Consider the following 23,656-nt stretch of genomic DNA (forward strand, 5'->3'; position numbering starts at 1 on the left):
AATCTCATTAAGCAAAATCATAAAAAAGTTCTACTCTCTTAGTTCTCAATTCTCTCTCAATTATCCTTCTCTTTTCTTGGAGGCCTAGCTCCTTCAAATTAGCTAATCCCAAAACTAACTCACCACCTAAAAGAGGTTCATAGCCTAGGCTTGTTCTATAGAACGGGCACCCAATATCATTTTCCCTAGTTTTGGCCATTGCTCAAAATTTTGACATCCTTGGAAATACTAACATCCACGCTCTCGATCTTCACCCCCCCCCCCCCTTCTTTGAGCTTGCCTCCAAAACCGTCAACTGCGTCTATGACATTTTTCGCATATGAGTCCCACAACTTAATCATAACACGGACTTACTGTTGGATCCCCTTAACTATGAGTCTACTCTAATCGCCCCTTAAACTTTAAAACCAAGCAATGTCCCATCTTATGTATTGGAAATTTGCAAATTACTTCATGTGTTACAATGAATTTAGTGGAATTTTGTAATGATAGGATGATATGCCTATTTCCAAAAGTTTAGGGGGACATTGGTTGGTCTTAAAGTTTTAAGGAAAGAATTGAAGTGAAGCCAATAATTAAAGGGGGGCTACAATCAACCCATAAAAAAAAAAAAAATCAATGTTCTGTTCCACCCATTAAAATATGAATAATGGATTGAGAGTTGGTGCAATAGCCTATATTGCACTATACAATTATACATTTTAAAGGTTGAAGAAAAAAATTCACTTTTAATGCCAGTAACTAGTTTAAATTTATTTTTTAATCTTTTAACCGTTTACCTTTAAAGTTTTCCCTTTCACATCAAAGTGATAATTGAACAGTACAATAACATAAAATCCAAATAATTTTTTAGGACATATAGAGGGGAGTTGTTTTATTAGTACTTGGCATGTGCTTTGAGTTAAACTGGGTTTTGGTCAAATTCTTTCCTTTAAAAAAAGTTAATAATAAAATTTTATATTCAGCCATTAGTCAGTATAAGTGCCCAAAAAAATTTAATTGGAGAATTTAAGGTACAATACCTAAAGAATTATGCCTAATTTTCATCAATTTTTACATTGAGTAATGTTATGACATAAACCTCTTTCATAACTTATCTTACAATTTGGTGAAATATCAAGTTATGAGTAGCATAACATTACATTTTTATGATCTCATGTCATTTTTATTATGGCTAGTTATAACATGTTACTTGAACAATTGAGGGGATAGTAAAAGCTTTAATGTCATTAACAGTATTTTTTATTAGCATTTTTTTGCACTCATCTAAAAAAAATTAATCTATAATCATTCCTATTATATTTGACATTTCCCTCAAATTAAAACCAGGACTATTTAAATAAATTAAAAAATCTATTCAATCATAAGTCTTGATCATGTTTCCTGTCCCTGTGGTGGGACAAGCAAAGATGGTCTCTAAATGTTATGAATTCCAACCAAACAGTGAGAGCAAATAATGGAAAATGGTAGGTGGTAGGCTGAGATGCTTTGTAATATACTAATATCCAATTTCTTGTATATGGTTATAGCTCAATGGGGGAAAGAAGAATTATTCATGTAAAGTGTCCAACGATGACACAAGTATCGTCCTCTTATTACCGCGTGTCCAACGATGATTCAATATTGAATTTCCATTTTTTTGGATGAGAATATTGAATTTTCTTTACACATAACACATAATGATTTTCGTGAATTTATTTTATAAAATCGGGAAATTCGACATGTAATTAGTTCGAAATAGGCATGATTGGTAAGATTTTGATAGTTTCTTGCAAGTGATTGTAAAAGTATATTAAACATTTTTCAAGATTTCATAAATTAAATTAACACAACTGATATTTTAGAGACAAAATTAGACTCTACCACATAAGTTTTGGACAAAATTAAGGCATTATACTTTAAAAGATCAAGTTTTTGTCTAATTACCGAGCAAATTGTGTCGGCACAAATTTTTTTTAAAAGCTTCCAAATTCCTAGTAATTCAATGAATTTGTATGTAAAATATAGGGTTGTCAAAATTTCTCATGAGTAAGAAGTGGAATGATCTAAAACATCACACATGACCATCAAGGTTATCAAGGTTTTAAGTTGGCACGAATTACTTACCCAAAAAAAAGATTTAAATGAACCTTTAAAGCATCCAAATGGTGCAAAATAAGCTACTCTTTGAATCATCAAATGGAACATCAGTGGGTCTACGTTTGGTATACATATACAATAGTTTTCAACAGCTTCTTTGCACAATGTTTATTAAAAAGATTTTTTTTGGGTACTTTTTATGTTAAATATATAATATAAATCTAAAAGTTAGTTTATTTAAAAAATATATATTTATTAGTTTTTTTAAAAATACTATAAAAAAAAAAATGTAGGAGGAAGTGACTAGAATAGCAAAACGCTCTCATTGTGAAATTCAAACCTAGGACATTCGACCCTAACCATTTTAGTTAAGTCCAATAATCAGTAGCACAGCACCCTCTTGGTGGTACATCCTGATCTCATATTCAAGGCCTTTTCAAACTGACATACCAAATTACCAATTGTTCATTGGTTTAATTTTGATTTTTGAGATTTGAGATTTCGTTGGTGTTAGTTATTTAATTGATTTATTAATTTCTTATTTTCTAAAATTTCTTATAAGTTGCAAGTTGGGTCCCATTAGGGGGGGTTGGTGAGAGAGAGTGACACTGCAAATTGGAGCCACCCCTACCAACCTCAACCTGTACATTTTTCCAACAACCCCCACTTAAAATACCTTCTCAATCTGCTTAGCCAAAAAAGAAAAAAACGCATTACATTATACAACAACTACATTTGTACAGCATTTCAAGCGCAACGTACAACCACTCATAGCACAAAACAAAACAAAATACATTCTCAAATTTTCTGGTAGCAGCAGAGCTTTTGGGTTTGGTGAACTCTCCCCTCACATAGTCAGTCCAATTCAACAAACACCCATTGCACCAAAACCAAAACCCATTTGAGAAAGTTGAGAATTTAAGAGAGAGAAAGATTTAGTTTGAGAGAGAGAGAGAGAGAGAGAGAGAGAAATGGCTCAAGTGAGCAAAATCTGTAGTGGTGCTCAAAACACCCAAATCTTTCACAGCAATCCCAAAACCCAAAAACCCAAATCTCTGAGTTCGCTCTCTTTTGGGTCACAGTTTTTGGGATCATCAAAGTCTTTGACTTTGAAGCACAAGCATGTGTGCGTATTGGGTAGTGATAAAGTTGGTACATTTAGGGTTTGTGCTTCAGTTGCCACAGCTGAGAAGCCATCAACGGTACCGGAGATCGTGTTGCAACCCATCAAAGATATCTCCGGTACTATCACGTTGCCGGGGTCCAAGTCACTGTCTAATCGGATTCTGCTTCTGGCTGCTCTATCTGAGGTATATTCAATGTTTGGTTGTTGAGAAAGTGTAGGAAAATGCAGGAAATTATAATCTATTTTTTCTGCTTTCTCGTAGGGTAAATTGCATGACTGGTCCCTCAAATATGGGGTCAACTCAATTTTGTAACAATTTAGTACCTTTGTTTATTTTCTGCCCGTTTCTTACTTGCATTCTTAGTCCCTAAAGTATGGGGTTGGTTTGATTTTGGTCTCAGCATTCTGGTAGTCACTTAACGTAAAAATAGATGGAGGGACTAAATTGTTACATTTTGAAAATTTGAAGTACTAGAATCAAACATTTTTAATTTGAGGGACCTAAGGCGAATGCAGTTTAATGGGCAGGAAGATAATTAAGCACTATTACAGAGAAGCAAGCAAATGTGCTGATGCACTTGCAAGAAGGGGTGTAAGACAGTCCCAAGATTTTGTTGTTTTTGATTCCCCCCTTTGATGTAGCCCTACTGTTAATATTTAGACCTTTTGGGAATGTAATATGACACACACCGCGTGTCTTGTAATCAAACTCTTTAGTTTTTAGTGCTAGCCTTTGTTACCAAAAAATTAAGAAGAATTTGATTTTTTGGTACTTGGGTTATACACTTTTATGGAGTTGTTGAGAGGGGGAATAGCATATGTTGTTTGCTTAGTATCTGGGCTGTGCTTGAAATTAAATAATTCTCTGTTTGGATATGGAAAGGAGTGAGGGAAAGATGAGAGAGTTCTGGAGGGTTTTTTTATTTTTTTTAATTCTTAATATTTAGGCTGAGCTTAGTTTATGAGAAATGGGGAAAGAGAGTATTTAGCTTAATTTTTGGAATTGAGGATTCCAGAGGAGTGCAGGTCATTTTAGCTTTGCTAACCAAATTATTGTAGTTGTAGCCTGTGATGTGTGTTCATTATTAAAATTAAATTGAGTATCTGTTTGCTTGCTGAGAAGAGTCATTAAAAAGAAAGAAATATAGGAGATTGGCTTTGATGAGTTTGATATAGATGTGCATTGGTGTGTCTCTCTTTCTGAGTTATGATTTCTACTTTAAATTAAAAAAAAACTCTGATTCAAGTTTTTAATGTAGTTATTTTCCATCTACAATGGTGAGTTCACCTTGTCGTTCTAGAACTAAAGAAATTTGATGTGCTTAGTTTTAAGTTTATGGCATATCCTTTGGACAAATGACATATGCTTCCCGTGTGAACAATAGATGGTGGGTAAGCTCGTGGTTTCAGTTTCATATGGATATGTGAATTGTATATGCCTATCAAAAAGAGGAGATATAAATTATTATCCCAAAATTTTGATAGTAATTATGAATTAAAATATGATCCCTCAAGATTTTTTTTATGATTCTCCATCAATCGAATATGTATTGTAGGTCTCTTAGGTTGGTTTGAACCCTCTGTGATATGATGAATATAGTTGAGGGCCGTTGATGAGGGGCTTGCCATGAACATTGGCTAAGAGCAGTTAGCGGGAAAGGAAGCATACTTATGGGAAGATAAGGGACAGTGTGTTTTGGAGGGTGGTTTATAACTGGTTTTTTCAAGTACAGCTTTCTAAATTCTTCTATGTTCTAGGAACATCTTTTTCAAGCAGTCCATTTTCAATTCTATTCCAAACAGCCGCTTAATGTGCATCACCTCATTCCTTTTCCTTAAAAAAATTGTTTTTTATCCTTCTTTGTTTCCCCGGATATAGGAACGTGGTATGAAATGTCCTTTGAACTCTGAAGTAGTCTTCGTGTAGATCATTTACTTCTGTCTGTTTAGGTGAAAAAGAAACGCATTAGATAGAGAAATAGATTGTAAATTACGAACTTGTTTAACTTTTATTCATAAATCATAATCAAGTGCAGTCATTTGGCATACATTAATTTTTGTTTTTATTTTTTATTTTTCAGGGAACAACTGTTGTAGACAACTTGTTGGATAGTGAAGATATTCATTACATGCTTGGTGCATTGAAAACCCTAGGACTACATGTGGAAGAAGACAAGGCAATAAAAAGAGCAACTGTGGAAGGCTGTGGTGGTCTCTTTCCAGTGGGTAAAGAATCAAGGGATGAAATTCAACTTTTCCTTGGAAATGCCGGAACAGCAATGCGGCCATTGACAGCTGCAGTTACCGCTGCTGGTGGACATTCAAGGTCTGTCTGAATTTTCCTTTTGAAACAAAATTATTCCAGAATTTTGCAATTCCTGCCCCACTAGAAGGAATGCTGTGATATTACAAGATAGGACTCTTACCTTTATACTACTCTGTTTTTTGTTCCTCTTTAGCCTTGATATTCAGATTGAGTCCAAGTCCAAGATATGTTTGATTGGCACTTCCTTCTACCATAATATTGGGATGGAGGGTGAGGTCATGTGTTCAAGACCCACTGTGTGTGTGTGTGTTTATGAAACTTACCAATTAAAAAAAAGGATATTTAGACAAGAAATGGTCTTTTTTCTCAATTACTGTTATACTTCCTACACTGACTGACCCTTTTATACCATTCAATATATTTCAGCTACATACTTGATGGGGTGCCCCGAATGAGAGAGAGACCAATTGCGGATTTAGTTGATGGTCTTAAGCAGCTTGGTGCAGATGCTGACTGCTTTCTTGGCACAAAATGTCCTCCTGTGCGTGTATTTGGAAAGGGGGGTCTTCCTGGGGGTAAGGTGAGGTTCTGCATTATCTTTTTGCACTAGTGTTCTGTATAATGTGGTTTGATTAGGTGTTGAGTTTTCCCTTCCCTTTTTTCCCTCTCTTTGTGAGATATCTGAGAAGACAACTCCATGTCCTTTTTTTGCATTAATATCTTTGCGTTTGAGAAGATATAACCTTGAGAAGCAAGGTTTAAATTTAATGTGATGTGATTCCGAGTTCAGAAAGATTAGGTCTGCATAACTACACTGAGATTTCAACTAGTGATTTTACCTTTTGTAAAGAGGGATGGATAATTGGGTTTATAACCTGGCAAGTGAGTTGGGGCATAATCCTTCTTGGAGAGCTTTCTGAGTGAAGTCTTTCCTCCCTTGAAGTTGACGATTCATTTGTTTGATTCTAAGCTCTTGGCCGTCTAATGTTTAAATTTAGCAATTTAAAAAGAATCTTCCAAGATTTAAGGAAATTTTAAGTGTATGGATGATGGATTTCAATTCTTAAGTGTCAAATATGTTTGCTTCAGTTACATTCCATCAATGTAATAGCCGCATACCTTTGATGCTTTGGTCACTTCATAAGTATAAGTGCTTGTGGGGTGTGGGGTGTGGGGATTCAAGTTTCCAGGAGGAGTTTTACACACATATACACTTAAATTAAGGTAGAATAGAAATTCTATCTTGTATCAAAAAACATTCTATCAATGTAATAATTTACAAATCACAATTGCTGTGGAAAACATTTGGGATGAAATAAATTAGGCTAAAGTATTCTTTTCATCCTTGAAATGTGGTACATGTTCTATTTTCATTCCTGAAAAAATTAAAATGTCGCTCATTTCATCCTTCCTTCCACTTTCATTATGTTTTTTGTCAGCATGTCTAACAGATTACTTTGTTTTGGTGTTGTGTGCAAAGATTAAGCCAACATGATCCTTCATGCTTTGTGTCTTTGTTTGCAGGTGAAGCTCTCTGGGTCAATTAGTAGTCAATACTTGACTGCTTTGGTCATGGCTGCTCCTCTGGCTCTTGGAGATGTTGAAATTGAAATCATTGACAAATTGATTTCTGTTCCTTATGTCGAGATGACTTTGAAGCTGATGGAACGCTTTGGAATCTCTGTAGAACACAATGATAGCTGGGATCGGTTCTTGATCCGTGGAGGTCAAAAGTACAAGTAGGTTTCTTTAACATATAGTTCCAGCACATTGTGAAATGAGGTTATACTGAGAATAGTAATATATTTTAGGTCTCCTGGAAATGCTTATGTTGAAGGTGATGCTTCAAGTGCTAGTTACTTCTTAGCTGGTGCAGCAGTCACTGGTGGGACAGTTACTGTTGAAGGCTGTGGGACAAGCAGTTTGCAGGTAAATCACAGATGCCAATATTTAGCGCTTAATTTGGGCTCATGTGAATCTGCTGAACAGTTTTGAGCCAAATCCTGGAGTTAGCTAGAATGTGCTGTTTGATGAGTGTGTGTATTATTGGGTAGTTGATCTAGTAAATGCCATTGTGTTTAGGTGATCTTTTCAGATGATCAACCACTCTGTGATTGAGACATGGCTCTGACTCCCATGGCCATTAAGGGCCAGGAGTGGGGAATCCTAGACAATTGGCAAAAGCCTGATTTAGTAATAGCACTTAAGTGAAGAAATGCAATGTTGCTTGTAAAGCTCTTACTGATTCATAATGTCTCCTAGATTTAATACCACAACCTTGATTACTTTGAGTTCTCTGTGCTGCATGTCTAATTATATTTCACATTCATAGACCAAATCAACTAACATTTTACCATATTTTTTCATTTATCTAGGGAGATGTAAAATTCGCGGAAGTTCTTGAGAAGATGGGTGCTAAAGTTACCTGGACAGAGACTAGTGTCACAGTCACTGGACCACCTCGAGATTCTTCCAAAAGAAAACACTTGCGAGCTGTTGATGTCAACATGAACAAAATGCCAGATGTTGCAATGACTCTTGCTGTAGTTGCCCTTTTCGCTGATGGACCAACTGCTATAAGAGATGGTATGGTGGTTTTTTGTTATGGAACACCAAAAAAAATAAAAAATAAAAATTTAGCCTTTTAGTTGTTAAGGTAATGAAGGTAAATGCATAGAACCTTGGATTTTCCGGTTACCCTATACTTCACAAATTTCACAGGGAACATCAACAATGAATCTGTGATCAGCATTTAGGGTTCCGTTTAGTCTTTTCCAATGTGGAAAATAGGTGTATAATTTAGGCCCTTCTATTGTAGAAAATGGCTGTGAAGTTGAGTACTTGTTGAGATTAGTGGAACTCCTATTTTCTTGGACCTTGTGTCATAAACCTGATGCAGGCACATTGATAATGACAGATGGCCACCATATGGTGGGCCCTCACCTTTAAATCTAACAAATTGATCTATTCATTTATGGGAAACTTCACATAAAAAAGGGGGCAAGTCTAGAGAACAATGGACTCTTTGCATGTAGTAGGTAGAAGCTGTGAACTATTTCTTATTCTGCTGAAGCCAGAATTTGATATCATATAATCATCTGAGAAAGCTAGTGCATCTTAAGAAACCGTATGATTTGGATGTATGGCTGATACCAAACACATCCCTTAATCTCTTGGTTTCCCTATTTTTCTAGTGGCAAGTTGGAGGGTGAAAGAGACAGAACGGATGATTGCCATTTGCACAGAACTCAGGAAGGTAAGTTCATGTGGCTGTGTAAATTTGAAATCCCTCTGCCTTGTTTTCCTATTCTTTTATTTTTCTAATATTATATTCACTAACATATGGGCTTTCATATTTCAGCTGGGAGCAACAGTTGAAGAAGGGCCAGATTATTGTTTGATCACTCCACCGGAAAATCTCAATGTGACAGCTATTGACACATACGATGATCACAGAATGGCCATGGCATTCTCACTTGCTGCCTGTGGAGATGTTCCTGTCACCATCAAGGACCCTAGTTGCACCCGGAAAACATTCCCGGACTACTTTGAAGTCCTCCAGAGGTTTACAAAGCATTGAACAGGCCATTTACATATAAATGTGTGAAAGATAAGATATCCATGTGACCTGTCACCGCAACCAAAGCGGCAGGTAGCCAGGCCACCCTTTTTTTTTCCTTTTCTATATTGCCTTATAGTTTTTTATTATATGTAATTGCAAGTTGAGCTTCTTGTTTGTAAGACTGTAATTTATTTTTCTACTCAATGCAGTCTCTCTCTTCCCTCTCTCTGGCAAACCTTCACATGATTCTTCTTAATATCTTTTGCATTTTTCTTTTCTTCCTTGTTTTCAAGGCAAGAGATCAAACAGGGGCCCTATATTTTAGCATCAATGCTGCAATGCCAGAACCTATGGCTTTTACATCAATTAAGGCATCAGCCTCACTAGATTCGCCTCCTACTATGAGCTGTTTCTCGTTCGATGGTAGCATCCTTAATGTTGGGCTGCACTGTCAAGAAAACATCATTACTTTTCACTTGAAAACACAGTACAACCTTTTATAATTTCACTTGAAATCAGATACTATAGTGGGGGTTAATCATGTAGACGTAATAAGGCAAGATGTCTATTTCTCTCTCACCAAATCAATAAGCATAGCTAGCGGCAATAGGGGAGAAACAATTTTTCTTTGGGAGCGAAAATAGGAAAGAACAATTAAAATATGAATCGTGAGATTAGGACATTTATTTGCATGACAACTTCCTTTTCACCAATATATGCATTATCACTCTCATAATAGTTACGTATATGCATTATCACTCTCATAATAGGTTTGTCAATGCGAAAAGGAAATTTTTAGCCTGCGTTGATGCTATGGAGTAGAGTATTTGTCTCTCTTTGTTAGTTTCTCATGAATAAACTAAATTCTGTAACATCTATCTATGTAAAAGGGAAATTTTATCCCATACTAAAAACTATGGCTGCTTAGACTGCTTCATTGTGGATATATTATATTATCATATGAGACTAAAAGTGAAAGCGTGATATTCCTTCTTTATTTTGTAAATTATAATATAACACATGCAGTTATTTAAAATCAATTATAATACAGGTCCAGCTTACATGAACTCGTAAGCCAAGGACCATTTCTTTTTTTACTTTTTTTTGAACCTACAACTAAAAGGACCATATTAATTATAAAAAAAAAAAAAGGAGTAGTCGGACGTGTGTACTTGTTTTTACTCAGATCAGATTGCACATGGGGACGGTGGTAGCCGTGGATAAATTTAAGTTCCCATTTGTTTGTTCCTGTATCCATTCACTCTAAAAACGAAATGGTCCAAAATGTACAACGAAGTAATCGGTGACTGGGACTTGGAGACTCAAAAAGGAAATCTGAGAATATCATAATGTGTTAGATATATATTTTTTAGATTTTTTTACGTGTGCAAATTATATATATATATGTATTTTTTTTTTTTTGAGGAACAAAATCATATTCTTGTTACACTAGTTTTATAAGTTTTTTTATTTAAAATTTGTAGTAATTTTGTATTTTCACATAATTTTTTGTAATTTCATATTATTACATGTCTTCATTCTAATACATATGCTTTTTATTTTGAATTTTATAGTTTAAACTTACAAATAGTACTAAATCATATTATTTATAGGGTTTTGTTAACGTGTGCCCTTAAGACAATTGTTAATAAACAATTTAAAAAAAGTTTTGATACAACTTTTATGTAAAATATAAAAAAGGTCAAAAAATAATTTTTTTTCTTTTTCCATAATAGTTTTCAATTTTTTAGAAATTAAAATAAAAAGCCGGATTTTAGTTTAGAATTTTTTTTTTCTTAGGGAAGGAAGTTAAAAAAAGTTATAATAGACTTTTAGATTGAATAGAATTTATATTTGTTATAATTTAAATGATAAAGTTTTATATAAATTAAACTATTGTTAATTTTATCCCTTAATTTGAGGAAATATATTCTAACAATTAATAAAAAATTAATCTAATAATCATTGAGAGTAGTAGTTTTTTAGGGAAAAAATTGAGAGAGAGAGAGAGAGAGAGAGAGAGAGAGAGAGAGTATTATATAAATTTATCAACTCTTATGAATCTATACGAACATGTATACATATGCGTAAGTTGCAACTTGAAAAAGATAATAAACAAAAACGAGAGATTCTAAGGAAATACTATTAGAATAGGATTTTTAGTTGGAATAGGATTTAAATTTCTGAAATTTAGAGGCATGTTACATGTTTTGTTAAAATACTTATTATTACTTTATCTAAAAAATTAATAAGAACAAATAAGTTGTTGTCTCTATACACTAAAACTTAGATGCATTGTGCATGTTTTGATAAAATATTTATTGTTATGTTATCTAAAGAAATTGATAAGAATTAATAAGTGAAGCCACTTGACGCAACCATAACTTATAAAAAATTGTTGCAATTTAATGAAGTCACTTGGCGCAATCACAACTTTTATTATATAGTATATGCTATAATATGTTATGATAAGCGTTCATTCTAATACATATGCTTTTTTTAAATTTGGGTCTTATAGTTACAACTTGATAGTACTAAACCGTATAATAGTTTAAATTAGTTAGAATTCAACACGTTTTTGGATAAAGCAACGCAACCTAACACTAATAAAAGAATTGGTTAAATTAGGTTGTATCTTCTTTAAATGAATCATAACTAAGTTAGGTAACTTATTTTCTATAAATTTTGTAATTCAAAGGTTTTTGTTTATTAATACTTACTAATTGAATATAAAAAAATTTTGCTGATTTTTTTTTTTTGTTTTTTGTTTTTCCGTGTAATGACTGGTCAACTCTACCCAAGGTAAAATACTAAAATGAAGGAAGTTGTCATCATTATGGTTAACTCTCTTGACTTCCTCATGGTCAAGATCACCAGATCTTATTATAGGTATATTTTTTGTGAGGTAAAAATTCCTTTGATCCAGTCACATTTTTGGCTCTATGCTAACTAGGGGTGTTATATAGTGTTACATTAATGATGGGCATATGTTGTAGGGATTAGAGAATGTGGGACACGAAATTCAATTTCTTACTTTCTTCAACATCACTCTTCCTTCATTTTTGAGTCACGCAATTAACTTTCTTAAGAAGAAAACGTTTTTTGGGGCATCAAATAAAATTAAAAAAAAAAATGAAGAAGAAAACATTGTTTGGACTTTGTGATTCTAGTATAATCTCCACATACACCTACCCACATGGTGCCTTTTGCTACCTTTTGCTTTCATCACAAGTTTATTTTGCAATTCTAGTAACTCACTTTAATGTGAATACTCTCTCTCTAACCCACACACATGAGACTGTCTCCTAGAACAATGACTCCCACCTCTCTCTCTCTCTCTCTCTCTCTCTCTCTATGACACACACAAACAGACAATCAAACAAGAGGAAAACCCCAAAAAAAGAAAAAGAAAAAAAAATAGCCATAGTGTTTGTAGTTTTGTTCCAAAGGAAATAATTTGGATGATATTATGGGCAGCCTGAGGTTGAAGAGGATAAAACCAAAAATGCCTTTCAACAGAATGAGAAGGCTTGCCCCCTTCATAAGCTATAAGTCTACATCAATTCTCTATAAATCATTAAAACTATCCATTTCATAACGGGGTTACTTTGCGCCTAATGTTTCAATGCAATAGATGCAACATGTAATCTCAAAAAGAAATATTACGTTCACAACATTTTTTTTATAACACTTAAACTTACTATTGAAATAATTATTTGCTCATCAATAACAACATATAACAACCTGACACTTATAATATATTATAAAAGTATTATTAAAATGTTGTAGATATAATATGTTTCATTCTTAAATGATCACATATTTGTCCCATATCCTACCTAACAAAAAGCCTTTTTCAATGCGGTGTTGATTTTTTTTTCTTTTCTTTTTAATAAATTTATGTTGAAAATAAAAATGAAAGGTTTAAATTATATATATATATATATTTAAATATCTATTTTTTCTTTCTATCAAATCAATCAATTAGTATTGATATAAGATATTTTTGAGAATACTAAGTATTTTTAACACATACGAAAAAATGGAAAGTTTTTTTAAAGAAATTGACAGTGATTTATAACTAAAATGACCTAACTTTGAAATATACAATATAGATTTTAAACTTTTTTAACTCACTCTCATAGGATATTAATACATAGACTAATATCACCGTCAAATGTGCTTGATTGGATATGATTATCTTTTCAACATAATTAGTCTCAATCACTTTTTACACAAAATATTATCCAAACATAAAGACTACCACTAACAAAAAATGCATAAATAAAAAAAATTAAAGATGAGAAAACCAATACTTAGGACTCCTGGTATACGCTTGTAAACAAAAAAGCCACAAGAAATTAATTTATATTTATAAGTTTTGTTCAAAGTATCTTTTGGAAGAATGAAATCTATGAATAGACTTTGATTTCTTTTTATTTTTTTTATAATCCTTGTACAATTAGTGGTATTATAGTGTGAACAGTAGATATAATCTTTTTTTTTTTTTAAATTGTCATATGATATGGGGGTATTCATTAGTTATTATTCAGCGTAAACCGTACGGAAGATACAAATGAATGGAGAAAATTAGGATAATATATACATATATATATATATAAAGGACAGAAGACAGATTAGCATTTCTTGGTACTGTAAGATCTCCAGGTTTGAATTTCTCACTAAAACCAATACCAAATTTAGATGCATCACGATCAAAGGGGCACCACCATTTAAAAAAAAATCCTTATTTTAGGTATTAATCGTTGCAGTATTTACTAAATTAAGTTGATTATATCATTATAACAGACAAACAAATCCAAATTCACTGAAAAAAACAAAAAAATACTCAAATCCATTACCTGTCTAACACTACTTTCCAACGGTACAAGAAAAACCTGGAAAACCCATTTCATAATTAGCAACAACAAATCTCACACTCACAACACTATCCTCAAATCCCAAATTTTTTAAGTACTAATATTAACACCCTGAAATGAAGAACTCCCACACAAAATTTCCTTGAATTTAGGGATAAATGTGAAATGTGTATATGAATTTAGAGGACATAAATTCACCCAAAATTCAAGGCCACCCTAACCAATCATACAAACATTTTCCAGATAGATTTATACAGATTAACAACTTTGACTCTCCCACTTGCCATTTCATCTTCATCATCCATAAATTCTCTCACTCTCTCTCTCTTTCTCTTTCTCTCTCTTCTTCACAGATTAAATTAACAACCCATCCCATTAACTTTGATCCACCCCAAAAGACCCCATTACTCAAATTTTGATCTTTTTTTTGTTTTTGCCACACATTACATCAAAACCCAAAACAAAAACAATAGCAAAAACAAAAACAAAAACAGAAACACAGAAAGAAAACCAACAACAACAACAACAATAAAATCCATTCCTCCAAGAAACCAGAAAGATTCTCTGTACAACAACACGAAAAAGAGCTAAAAAAGAAAAAGAAAAGAAAAGGAAACACCTTTTATCTTCAACAAGACCAAGAGAAACATAGAATACCATATTTCCACAAACCCTAATGTCACAGCTGAAACCAATGTCCCACATGGATGACAATGACATTCCTTCAACACCAGGAAAGTTCAAATCTTCATACATTCACAGACTCCGCTACAACTTCTCGCTCACAAAGGTCACAGTTTGGGCCTTAGTTTTCTTCGGCTTAATCTTCCTCTCCGTCTTTTTCCGATCCCCATCTTTGTCCAAATCCGATGACCCAACTCGCCGAGCTCTCGGAACTAACAATTGGGGAGGACCCACTTGGGAAAAACGGGTCCGGACCTCCGCCCGGGTCCGCTCCGGCAAGGGTAGCATGTCCGTACTCGTCACCGGAGCTGCCGGGTTCGTCGGAACCCATGTCTCCGCCGCGCTCAAGCGGCGCGGAGACGGCGTGGTGGGCATCGACAATTTCAATGACTACTATGACCCAACGCTGAAGCGATCAAGGCAAGCGCTTTTGGAGCGTTCGGGAGTTTTCATTGTGGAAGGAGATATCAATGACATGACGCTTGTGAAGAAGCTTTTTGAGCTTGTGACTTTTACCCATGTGTTGCATTTGGCAGCTCAAGCTGGAGTGAGGTACGCTATGGAAAATCCTCTGTCTTATGTGCATAGTAATCTTGCTGGTTTTGTTAGCTTGTTAGAAGTTTGTAAATCTGTGAATCCACAACCTGCAATTGTGTGGGCTTCGTCTAGTTCGGTTTATGGACTTAATACTAAGGTACCCTTTTCGGAAAAAGATCGAACAGACCAGCCTGCTAGTTTGTATGCTGCTACTAAGAAAGCTGGTGAAGAAATTGCACATACTTATAATCATATTTATGGTCTTTCGCTAACTGGCTTGAGGTTTTTCACGGTTTATGGTCCCTGGGGGCGGCCTGATATGGCTTATTTCTTTTTCACAAAGGCTATATTGAAAGGGAAGGGGATTTCGATCTTTGAAGGGCCTAATCATAGCACGGTTGCTAGGGATTTTACCTACATTGATGATATTGTGAAGGGGTGCTTGGGGTCATTGGATACCGCGGAGAAGAGTACTGGGAGTGGCGGGAAGAAGAAGGGGCCGGCCCAATTGCGAGTTTTCAATCTGGGGAATACGTCACCTGTCCCGGTTACAGATCTTGTGGGTATTTTGGAGAAGCTTTTAAAGGTGAAGGCCAAGAAGAATGTAATGCAGTTGCCACGAAATGGGGATGTTCCGTTTACCCACGCGAATATCAGCTATGCTCAGAGGGAGTTTGGGTATAAGCCCACCACAGATCTGGAAACAGGTTTAAAGAAGTTTGTTAAGTGGTACCTCAATTACTATTCTGCTGGGAAGAAGTCTTCTGGGTAACATATTCGTTTGATTGTGTGGTAGAGTCCTTTTGAATTCTGTTTATTATGATTGTTTTTTTGATCTTTTTATGTTCGTTGCACCATTATCGTCTCTTCGTATATCTTAATGATGCCATATAAGGAGGAACTTTGTGTCCTTACATTGAAGAAGTTTTGTGGATGCTGGGCACTCACTCCGAAGCTGTATCAAACAAAACCAGAACATCTTTTTCTTTCTCTGGAATGTAATTGTTGTAGTTTCGGCCTTGTAGAATTCACAACTAATAGAGCGCATATGCTGATTGGTGGACATGTATCATTGTAATGCAATTTAATAAAACTCACACGACAATTTGGTTCTTCCTTTTTTTTTTTTTTACTAAATGAATTAACTTATATGTAATGCATAATTTATTGCTCATAAAGAGGCTTCTTTTATTCATGATGTTCACAATTTTACCTTGTATGGCTAATGTTTTGATGGTGACTGTTTTTGTAGTGTACTTTTACCTTTCAGAACCAACCTATTTTTGACATAAACACTTAGCTGTAAATATCCATACCACGTCACTTTTTTTTTTTTTTTTTCTTTTTAGAGTAAATAACATATATTCTTCTGTGTTGCATTTAACTAGCTACAATAGTCATTATTCTCTATGGGCAATGTGGTATTAGACTTTCAAGTTACATCTTCTAGTGGAGGTTTTCTGGGTTTGTATCCCTACAGAGTGATTGTTTAATTGTGAAGAACTCATATATTAGAGATGAAGTTCTTTTTAAGCTAAGTTGGGAATTGAGGGGATGCTTGGTGGCTGTAGTTGGAATTATAATCATCTCCTAAGTTTAGGCACTGTGAACTGACAAATAGATTTGGTTTTACTTGCAGATTTTTCTCTTTTAAATTTTTATCCATGGTGTATTTAGTCTTTTAATGCCTTTTCCTCATTAGGAATTCTTAGTTTGGTGCACTTTCAATATAATAACTGTTTCTCCTTTCGATAAGCATAGACTAAATGCTCAGAAAATTTGGGTTCTTCACCGAACATTGCATTTCAAGGCCAACTATTTTATCTTGGTCATTATGAGCCTGAAGTCAAGGGGAGAATTGTTGGGGTGAGATATGTTGCTCCTTACCTAGTTGATGTCTTCATGCCAGTGTTGATGCACTTTAAGGTGCGTATTTCTCTTTTTGATGCTAGTCCCCTATACATTCATGGTCATGTCTTTGATTTTGAAAGATCTTGAAACCAATAGCATCATTTTTGTATTATCAGCACCATAAGTATTGTTCTCATCCCTGCTGAGCCAGCATATTTATGACTGTTTGAAAAGACTTTCTATTCTTAGAAGTCATATAGAAGGTTTGGTTTACAGCGTACAACGTCTTGTAGGATTTGTCCAGTTGCCAAAATAGGTAAGTTCTGTAGTTCACATAAATTTCATATATATATATATATATATACAAACCTTCTTGGAGGAGTTGCTCTGTCATTAGATTTTCAGTTGAACGCTGAACTGCAGAATCCCAAACTTCCAAAGAAATATCACATTGTTGATTTGGAGGTGGATCATAGATTTTGTGTAGGAATGTCATCCTCCTCTTATCAAAGAAATTTTGTTTTACTTATATAGAAAGATAATAATAATGAGAGGTAAAACATAGGCTTGTCCAATTTAAATCAGATGAAGTATTGGGTATATCTACACATCATGCTTCTGAAGTTTGTGGGGGATTGGGAGTGTTCCCACGTCCCACTGTCTAACTGAAGTTAAAATGGTGGTTTCTGGAAAAGATGGTTCTCTGTGATTAACTTGGATATATGTAAAAATCATAAGATAGTTCCATTTTGTTATCAGAAGATAAAATTTGATGTGCTTTCCTTTCCTAGAAGTGTGATTTATAAATTCAACTCTTTGGAGTTAGGCCATGTCTTCCCAGTCCTTGCTAATCATATGTTATCAGAAGAAAATCTTGAGTTTTGTTTTATTTTTTGATACCAATTTCTCATTTTCTTCACCAAAAAGAACAAATGCTCGATGAACTATACTTTCTTACACCACCTCCTTTAATTTTTCCAGTCTAATATTTGAAAATAGTTATTTATTGAGTAGTCTGCAGCAAAGATGATCAAACTCATCCAGACTTAATAGACTAGTCTGAGGCTGGATAGGGTTTCAAGTGATTTTGCTAGTTTCTTTATTCTAATGATATATTGTTGCTCTTGTCATTTTTGTCACTCTGGCTTTTGTCATTTTATCATTGGATTATTCTTTTCCCTGGCATAATACTTTCCACATTCACTATGGCTTTTAAAAATAAAATAAAATTTGAGGGTGGAAGCTTCCTTTAATCTGTTTCAAACTGATAAAAGTTATTACACTGACGCATGGTTGTCTGCAGGTATAAAGTAATTTGGCACCATATAGGATCATGTTACTTTGATGGCGGTGGTCAGTGTCCTATTGCCACTATTCAGCAAAAAAGAAAAAAAAAAAAAAAAAAGTCCTATTGCCACTTCTCACAATTGCAATTTAGCAATTCTTCCATGCTATATGTCCTATTGCCACTTCTCACAATTGAAACCTGGTTCCACTTCTAGCGTCTGTACAGAATTATTTGTCACACTGGTCAGAAACCTGGTTCCAAAAGAAGTAAACTAGTGAGCTTGGGCCACCAACATCTCATCAATCACCAATGTGAAATTTCTTTATCTTGCAATACTAATAACCAAATTAGTCTTAAGAGTATCTACAGTGGTGGAGCTAAAAATTTAACTTTTTAGCTCTATAAAAAGTTATTTTATCTATTTTACTTACACACTTTACATATTTTACTTACACACTTTACAAAACATGCTGCAGCAGTGGATCTATTTTAGTTTTTAACACAATAAAATAATATAAACCTCACAATAAAATAATATATCCACTACAATAAAATAATATATCCACTATAATAAAATAATATATTCATTACAATAAACAGCAATCACAACCAACCACAACCGCTATCACTGCCACCGCCACCACCGACTCTTCCACCGCCACCGCAATCGCTACCGCCGCCCACCGTCACCACCACCGCCGATTCTTCCACCACCGCCGCCACCTCTTCCACCACCACTGACTCTTCCACCGCACAACAAATTCCTGCAAACAGAAAAATTCCAATTACATTCTGTCCATTGATGGATGGATTGAATCAAGAGTCAAAAAAAAAAATCTAAAGTTCCCTCTGCACACAGAAAATTCCCAAATTCCTGCAAACAGAAAAATCCCAATACATTCCAATACAAATACATTCTGTCCATTCATGGATGGACTGAATCAAAAGCCACAAAAAAATACAAAGTTCCTTGCACACAGAAAAGTTACAAACTGCCAATAACAACAATTGTACTTCCAAATCTCCAATTTTACTTCTATCTCTAATCTCTACAACAAACTAAACCAAGGTTCTACCTTGTATTAACCCTAATCTTCGCCTCATTCTCCATCACCACCATCACCATAGTCGATTATCACCATCTAAACTAAACTCATAACACACTCATCTTTACTGTATTTGTCAAAACCTTGTTCATAAGCTCACAATCAAAACCATATCACCATTAAAAACTAGAAAATCAGAAATGGGATTAACCACCATCTATCTCAACCCATCATGCACCACCTCACAACACAAACAAGATGAACAGAAAAAAAAAATTATTGCATCTAAAATAATAAATTGAAAGAACAACTGACTTGAAGTGAAAGGGTTGAGCTGATCGGCGGTGGGTCTGAGCTGACCGGCGGTGAAAGGGTTGATCGACGATGGGTCTCAGCTGAGAGGGTCGGTGACGGCGTGGGTTTGAGAGCTTGGGACGGAGTGGGTCTAAGGCTGAGAGGGTTGATCGGTGGTGGGTCTCAGCTGGTGGGTTGGTGACGGTGGGTCTCAGCTGGTGGGTCTCGGCGACGGTGAGCTTGAGAGAGTTGAGAGCTTCGGACGGCATGGGTCTCAGCTGGTGGGTCGGTGACGAGCCAACGACGGTGAGCTTGAGTGAGTTGAGAGAGTTGAAAGAGAAGAGATGAGATTTGAGAGAGTTGAGAGCTTCAGTGGTGAAGAGATGAGAGTGACTGAGAGAGAGAGAGGCGTGAATAAAACAATAAATGCAAATAATCAGTTTAAATTATTTTAATCGGGAGCTGAATAAAAAACTTTTTTTTTTTTTTTAGCTTTGAGCTACAGTGCTCATGTATTGATACATGAGCACTGTAGCAGTTAAGCAAAATTTTTTACCTATACCTCCACTGCTGCAAGGGTATTTTTTGTGTTTTGGTGGAGCTAAAATAGCTATATAGCTATTTAGCTCCACTGCTGCAAGTGCTCTAAGTTCATTAATAATGCTAAATTTATTCTTCCCCTTCAAGACGAAGTAAAAGATGCATAACAAATAAACCAGATCATATGGAGATAGCGAATTGCAGTTGGACACTTCTGTTATGCTAGTTAACACTCCTATAAATGAAGTACACTCTCTTGTGAGTTTCAGTTAGCACTCCTATAAAAAAAATGATGTTATAAGTTCAAATTTCATCGTAAGTAATAATAATAATAATAATAAGAAAACAATTATTATATGATCCTAATATCAAAGCTTCAGAATGAAATTATGAAATTCAATAAGTTTAGAGGTAGAATAAAATTCACAACAAATTTTACGATTGTCTGAGCAATTTATTATTGGTGGATAATTAAGTAATATCAATAGTGAGCTCATGTCAGAATTAATAGTAACTTCCCATGCAGCTAGTGTAAAATTTATTGTGAAAACTATTATGTAAATAACATACATACTATAATAACCAAAATAGTATTTATTTTTTTCCCTTTGGCTACCTATATAATATCTAAAAGTTGAAATGTAGTATTTATTGTTGCTACATTTTTGTTTAACTACACATTTTGGTCTATTTTAGCCCACTTCAGTTCATTTCAATTCACTTTGGTCCAGTTTGGTCCATTCAGTTCACTTTGGTCCATTTTAGTTTATTTGGTCCACTTCAACAAAAGCTGAATCGTTTTGCATTTTGATTTTGGAATCCTCATATGCCCAACAATACAATTGGCTAAGGTTTCCACATTAAATCCAACTCATTGGCAATTAAACTCTTTTCCAATTATATTTCTTTCATTTTTATCTCTTCCTCTCCCGGAATTAAAACTCACTAATTGAATTCAACCATGGACCATCCTCAGGTTTCTTTTTCTTCTTACCAACGTTTAACGTTTTCCCATCATTTCAACTTTCCAATTTAATTCAATGGGACTAATCTCTTCCATTTTCTTATCCCAAGCTCAACTTGCTCTTCCACTTTAGAATTTTTACAAGTTTCAACCTTCAACTTTTTGAGCTAAGATTGCAATGATTGAGAAGAACACATGAACGAAATTGATTTGAAATCACCAACACAGTGAGAGGTGGCATGTGTTGGAGGTCCATCAAAGGTGTTGAGGTTTCATCAAAGCAAGGCCAATCCATATAACTTCTTATTTTTCAATCCATGTAAATTCTTAGTTCAATCCGCATTTTCCCCACACAAGAAGGTTATTAGTTATTACACACTCTCTCTCTCTATCTCTCTCTCTCTCTCTCACACACACACACACACACACGCATGCACAAACATCAAGTCAAGACACCAATTGATTTTTGGTGTAGATAGAGTTTGAATCTCAGATCTTTTGCTTAAGAACAATAGACTTTACAAGTTAAGTTAACTAAAACCCATAACATCATCTTCTTCATTCACTTGTTATTTTACTTTAAAAACATAACTAAAAATTATTATATTATATTATATATATATATATATATATGTTTGTGTTAAGATTTTTAATTATATGTTATAACATTATATTATAATAAATACATTACAAAATTGGAATATATTCAAAGAGATAATATATATATATATATATATATATATATATATATATATATATAATCTATCTTTTGGTCCTTAATTTTTTAATTCAAAACCATATCATGTGTATCTATAATATGTAAAACCGAAGATATTTGATTTTTTTAGTGATCTCATGATATATCATCGCATAAAATTTTGAGTCCTCACGCTTTTACACGTCAATATTCTAATATTAACATTTCATTTCTTCCAATGAAAAACCTTTCTATGTATGGTAGCATCAAAAAAATAAGTCAACTAAAAATTATATTTTGTCTATGAAAAACCTTATTAAACATATGATTTTTTTTAACACTTTTTTTTTTTGCAAAAAATTTCCGGAAACCAACTATAAATAAAGGAAGTTAAGAGATAATATGGAAAATGTTGAAAACAACTCTATCTCATTCTAAAGTCACTACCAAACATAGTAGAATCTAGAATGAGATAGTTTTCCACAAAAAAAAACTTCTTGAAAAATGACTTTTGTTTAGAAAATATTAATGTCAAAAGAAATTAGAATCTTGACATATTTTATATTTTCTAACACTCCATTTGTTTCAATGAAAAATCTTATGTGAAAATAGTTTCTACATTTTCCTTTGTTAAGGAAAATTATCTTTTAATATTCCTTATTTAGCTTGACATGAGATAAAGTTGTTTTTTGCTAAAATTTTATGGAAAACAACTTTATCTCACACAAAGCTAAATAAGGAAAATAATTCTATTTCGCGCAAAGCTAAATAAGGGAATTCAATAGATAGTTTTTCAACTCATTCTGAGATTGAAACTGATAGGGAACTGATTTAGCCTATCTTCGAGTTGTCCATACAGGTCGTCCATAACCCACCTACCACCGTAAACACCCTCAGAAACTTGCCTACAATTACCTCGTCCAGGGAAGAAGAGCTCTAGATGAGGTAAGCACCACCAGAGTGATGCACTCGTCCAGAGTGCCGACAGCCTCGTCTTGAAGGAATTTGCCCGTTAGACGAAACAGCCCCTGCGCGTGCCAAAGCACACCCAACTAAGGAACTCCAGGACGAGGGTATCATACTTAGGAAAATCTCTGAATAAGGCGTGATAATCCCTTATCCCACGCATAACCGCCAGGTATCCGTTGTGGTACAGAAGCATAACTTCCAAACGGTTATGCAAGTTACGTTTGATTTCTACCTCTCATTGAATCCAGGAGAAGTTCCAATTTTGATAACTGCCTATAGGAACACTATATAAAGGTTGTTTCAGACAAGGCCAATGTATGTTCATTTTACTCCCAAAAAGTTGGAACTCAGATAACATAGAGAGAAAAACTAACTTTGCCATCGGAGGGTTTTTGGCCGGCAGCCCCGGTCACCTTTGATTCGCTTTTCTTTCTTTTTCAGGCCGCAGAGAGAACCAGTAGTCCTTTGAAGTCCTAAGCATCCAGCCTACTGATCTTCTTTGCATCATCAACTACCAAACATAAGAAAATGATAAAGTTTTCTATAAGATATTTTTTGAGAAATTGTTAATTTTTCAGAAAATATTAATGTCAAATACAATCAAAATAAATACCTATTAATAATTATTTAAAACTTAGATACAGTGCATTGCGTTCCCCAATTAAATTCAAATACTTGTTTTTTAAAATTTAATTTTCCTTCGAAAATATAATACTATTTGTGTTTTCAATGCAATCAAGTGTTTAAATGCAAAAAAGTGGATTTCAGTTAATTCAATCGACAAAATCTTCTATAATCTAATAAGAGATTAAGTTTGAACCCCACTAATACCAAAAACTGATTAGTTTAATTGATAAAATCTTCTATAATCTT

General features: G+C 34.2%; 2 protein-coding genes across 3 annotated transcripts; both read left to right on the plus strand.

Annotated features, from left to right (window-relative positions):
* The first annotated feature begins 2,728 nt into the window (after positions 1–2,728).
* LOC142639156 (3-phosphoshikimate 1-carboxyvinyltransferase 2) lies at positions 2,729–9,259 on the plus strand. 2 transcript variants are annotated; one of them, XM_075813277.1, is made up of 8 exons: positions 2,729–3,389; positions 5,287–5,531; positions 5,898–6,051; positions 6,996–7,210; positions 7,283–7,400; positions 7,847–8,057; positions 8,666–8,727; positions 8,833–9,259. In XM_075813277.1, exons 1-8 carry the CDS (start codon positions 3,051–3,053, stop codon positions 9,049–9,051), a joined length of 1,563 nt encoding a protein of 520 aa, XP_075669392.1. In that variant the 5' UTR covers positions 2,729–3,050; the 3' UTR covers positions 9,052–9,259. The 2 variants fall into 2 exon arrangements, with proteins under 2 accessions (XP_075669392.1, XP_075669391.1); XM_075813276.1 differs by having other exon boundaries at positions 2,877–3,389; positions 8,666–9,259.
* A 4,842-nt stretch (positions 9,260–14,101) lies between these two features.
* On the plus strand, positions 14,102–16,248 carry LOC142641479 (UDP-glucuronate 4-epimerase 3). Its single transcript, XM_075815919.1, has one exon. The coding sequence runs from the start codon at positions 14,590–14,592 to the stop codon at positions 15,904–15,906; it is 1,317 nt and encodes a 438-aa protein (XP_075672034.1). The 5' UTR covers positions 14,102–14,589; the 3' UTR covers positions 15,907–16,248.
* Positions 16,249–23,656: the final 7,408 nt, after the last annotated feature.

This window comes from Castanea sativa, chromosome 6 (genome assembly GCF_040712315.1).
Source record: "Castanea sativa cultivar Marrone di Chiusa Pesio chromosome 6, ASM4071231v1".
Classification (NCBI taxonomy): domain Eukaryota; kingdom Viridiplantae; phylum Streptophyta; class Magnoliopsida; order Fagales; family Fagaceae; genus Castanea; species Castanea sativa.

Bases quoted from the DNA above. Each gene is read 5' to 3' on its own strand.
- LOC142639156 (XM_075813276.1), top strand. From the start codon at position 3,051: ATGGCTCAAGTGAGCAAAATCTGTAGTGGTGCTCAAAACACCCAAATC. The intron at 3,390-5,286 runs GTATATTCAATG...TTTATTTTTCAG, and splicing joins TTCTGGCTGCTCTATCTGAG to GGAACAACTGTTGTAGACAA. The intron at 6,052-6,995 runs GTGAGGTTCTGC...CTTTGTTTGCAG, and splicing joins GGGGTCTTCCTGGGGGTAAG to GTGAAGCTCTCTGGGTCAAT.
- LOC142641479 (XM_075815919.1), top strand. From the start codon at position 14,590: ATGTCACAGCTGAAACCAATGTCCCACATGGATGACAATGACATTCCT.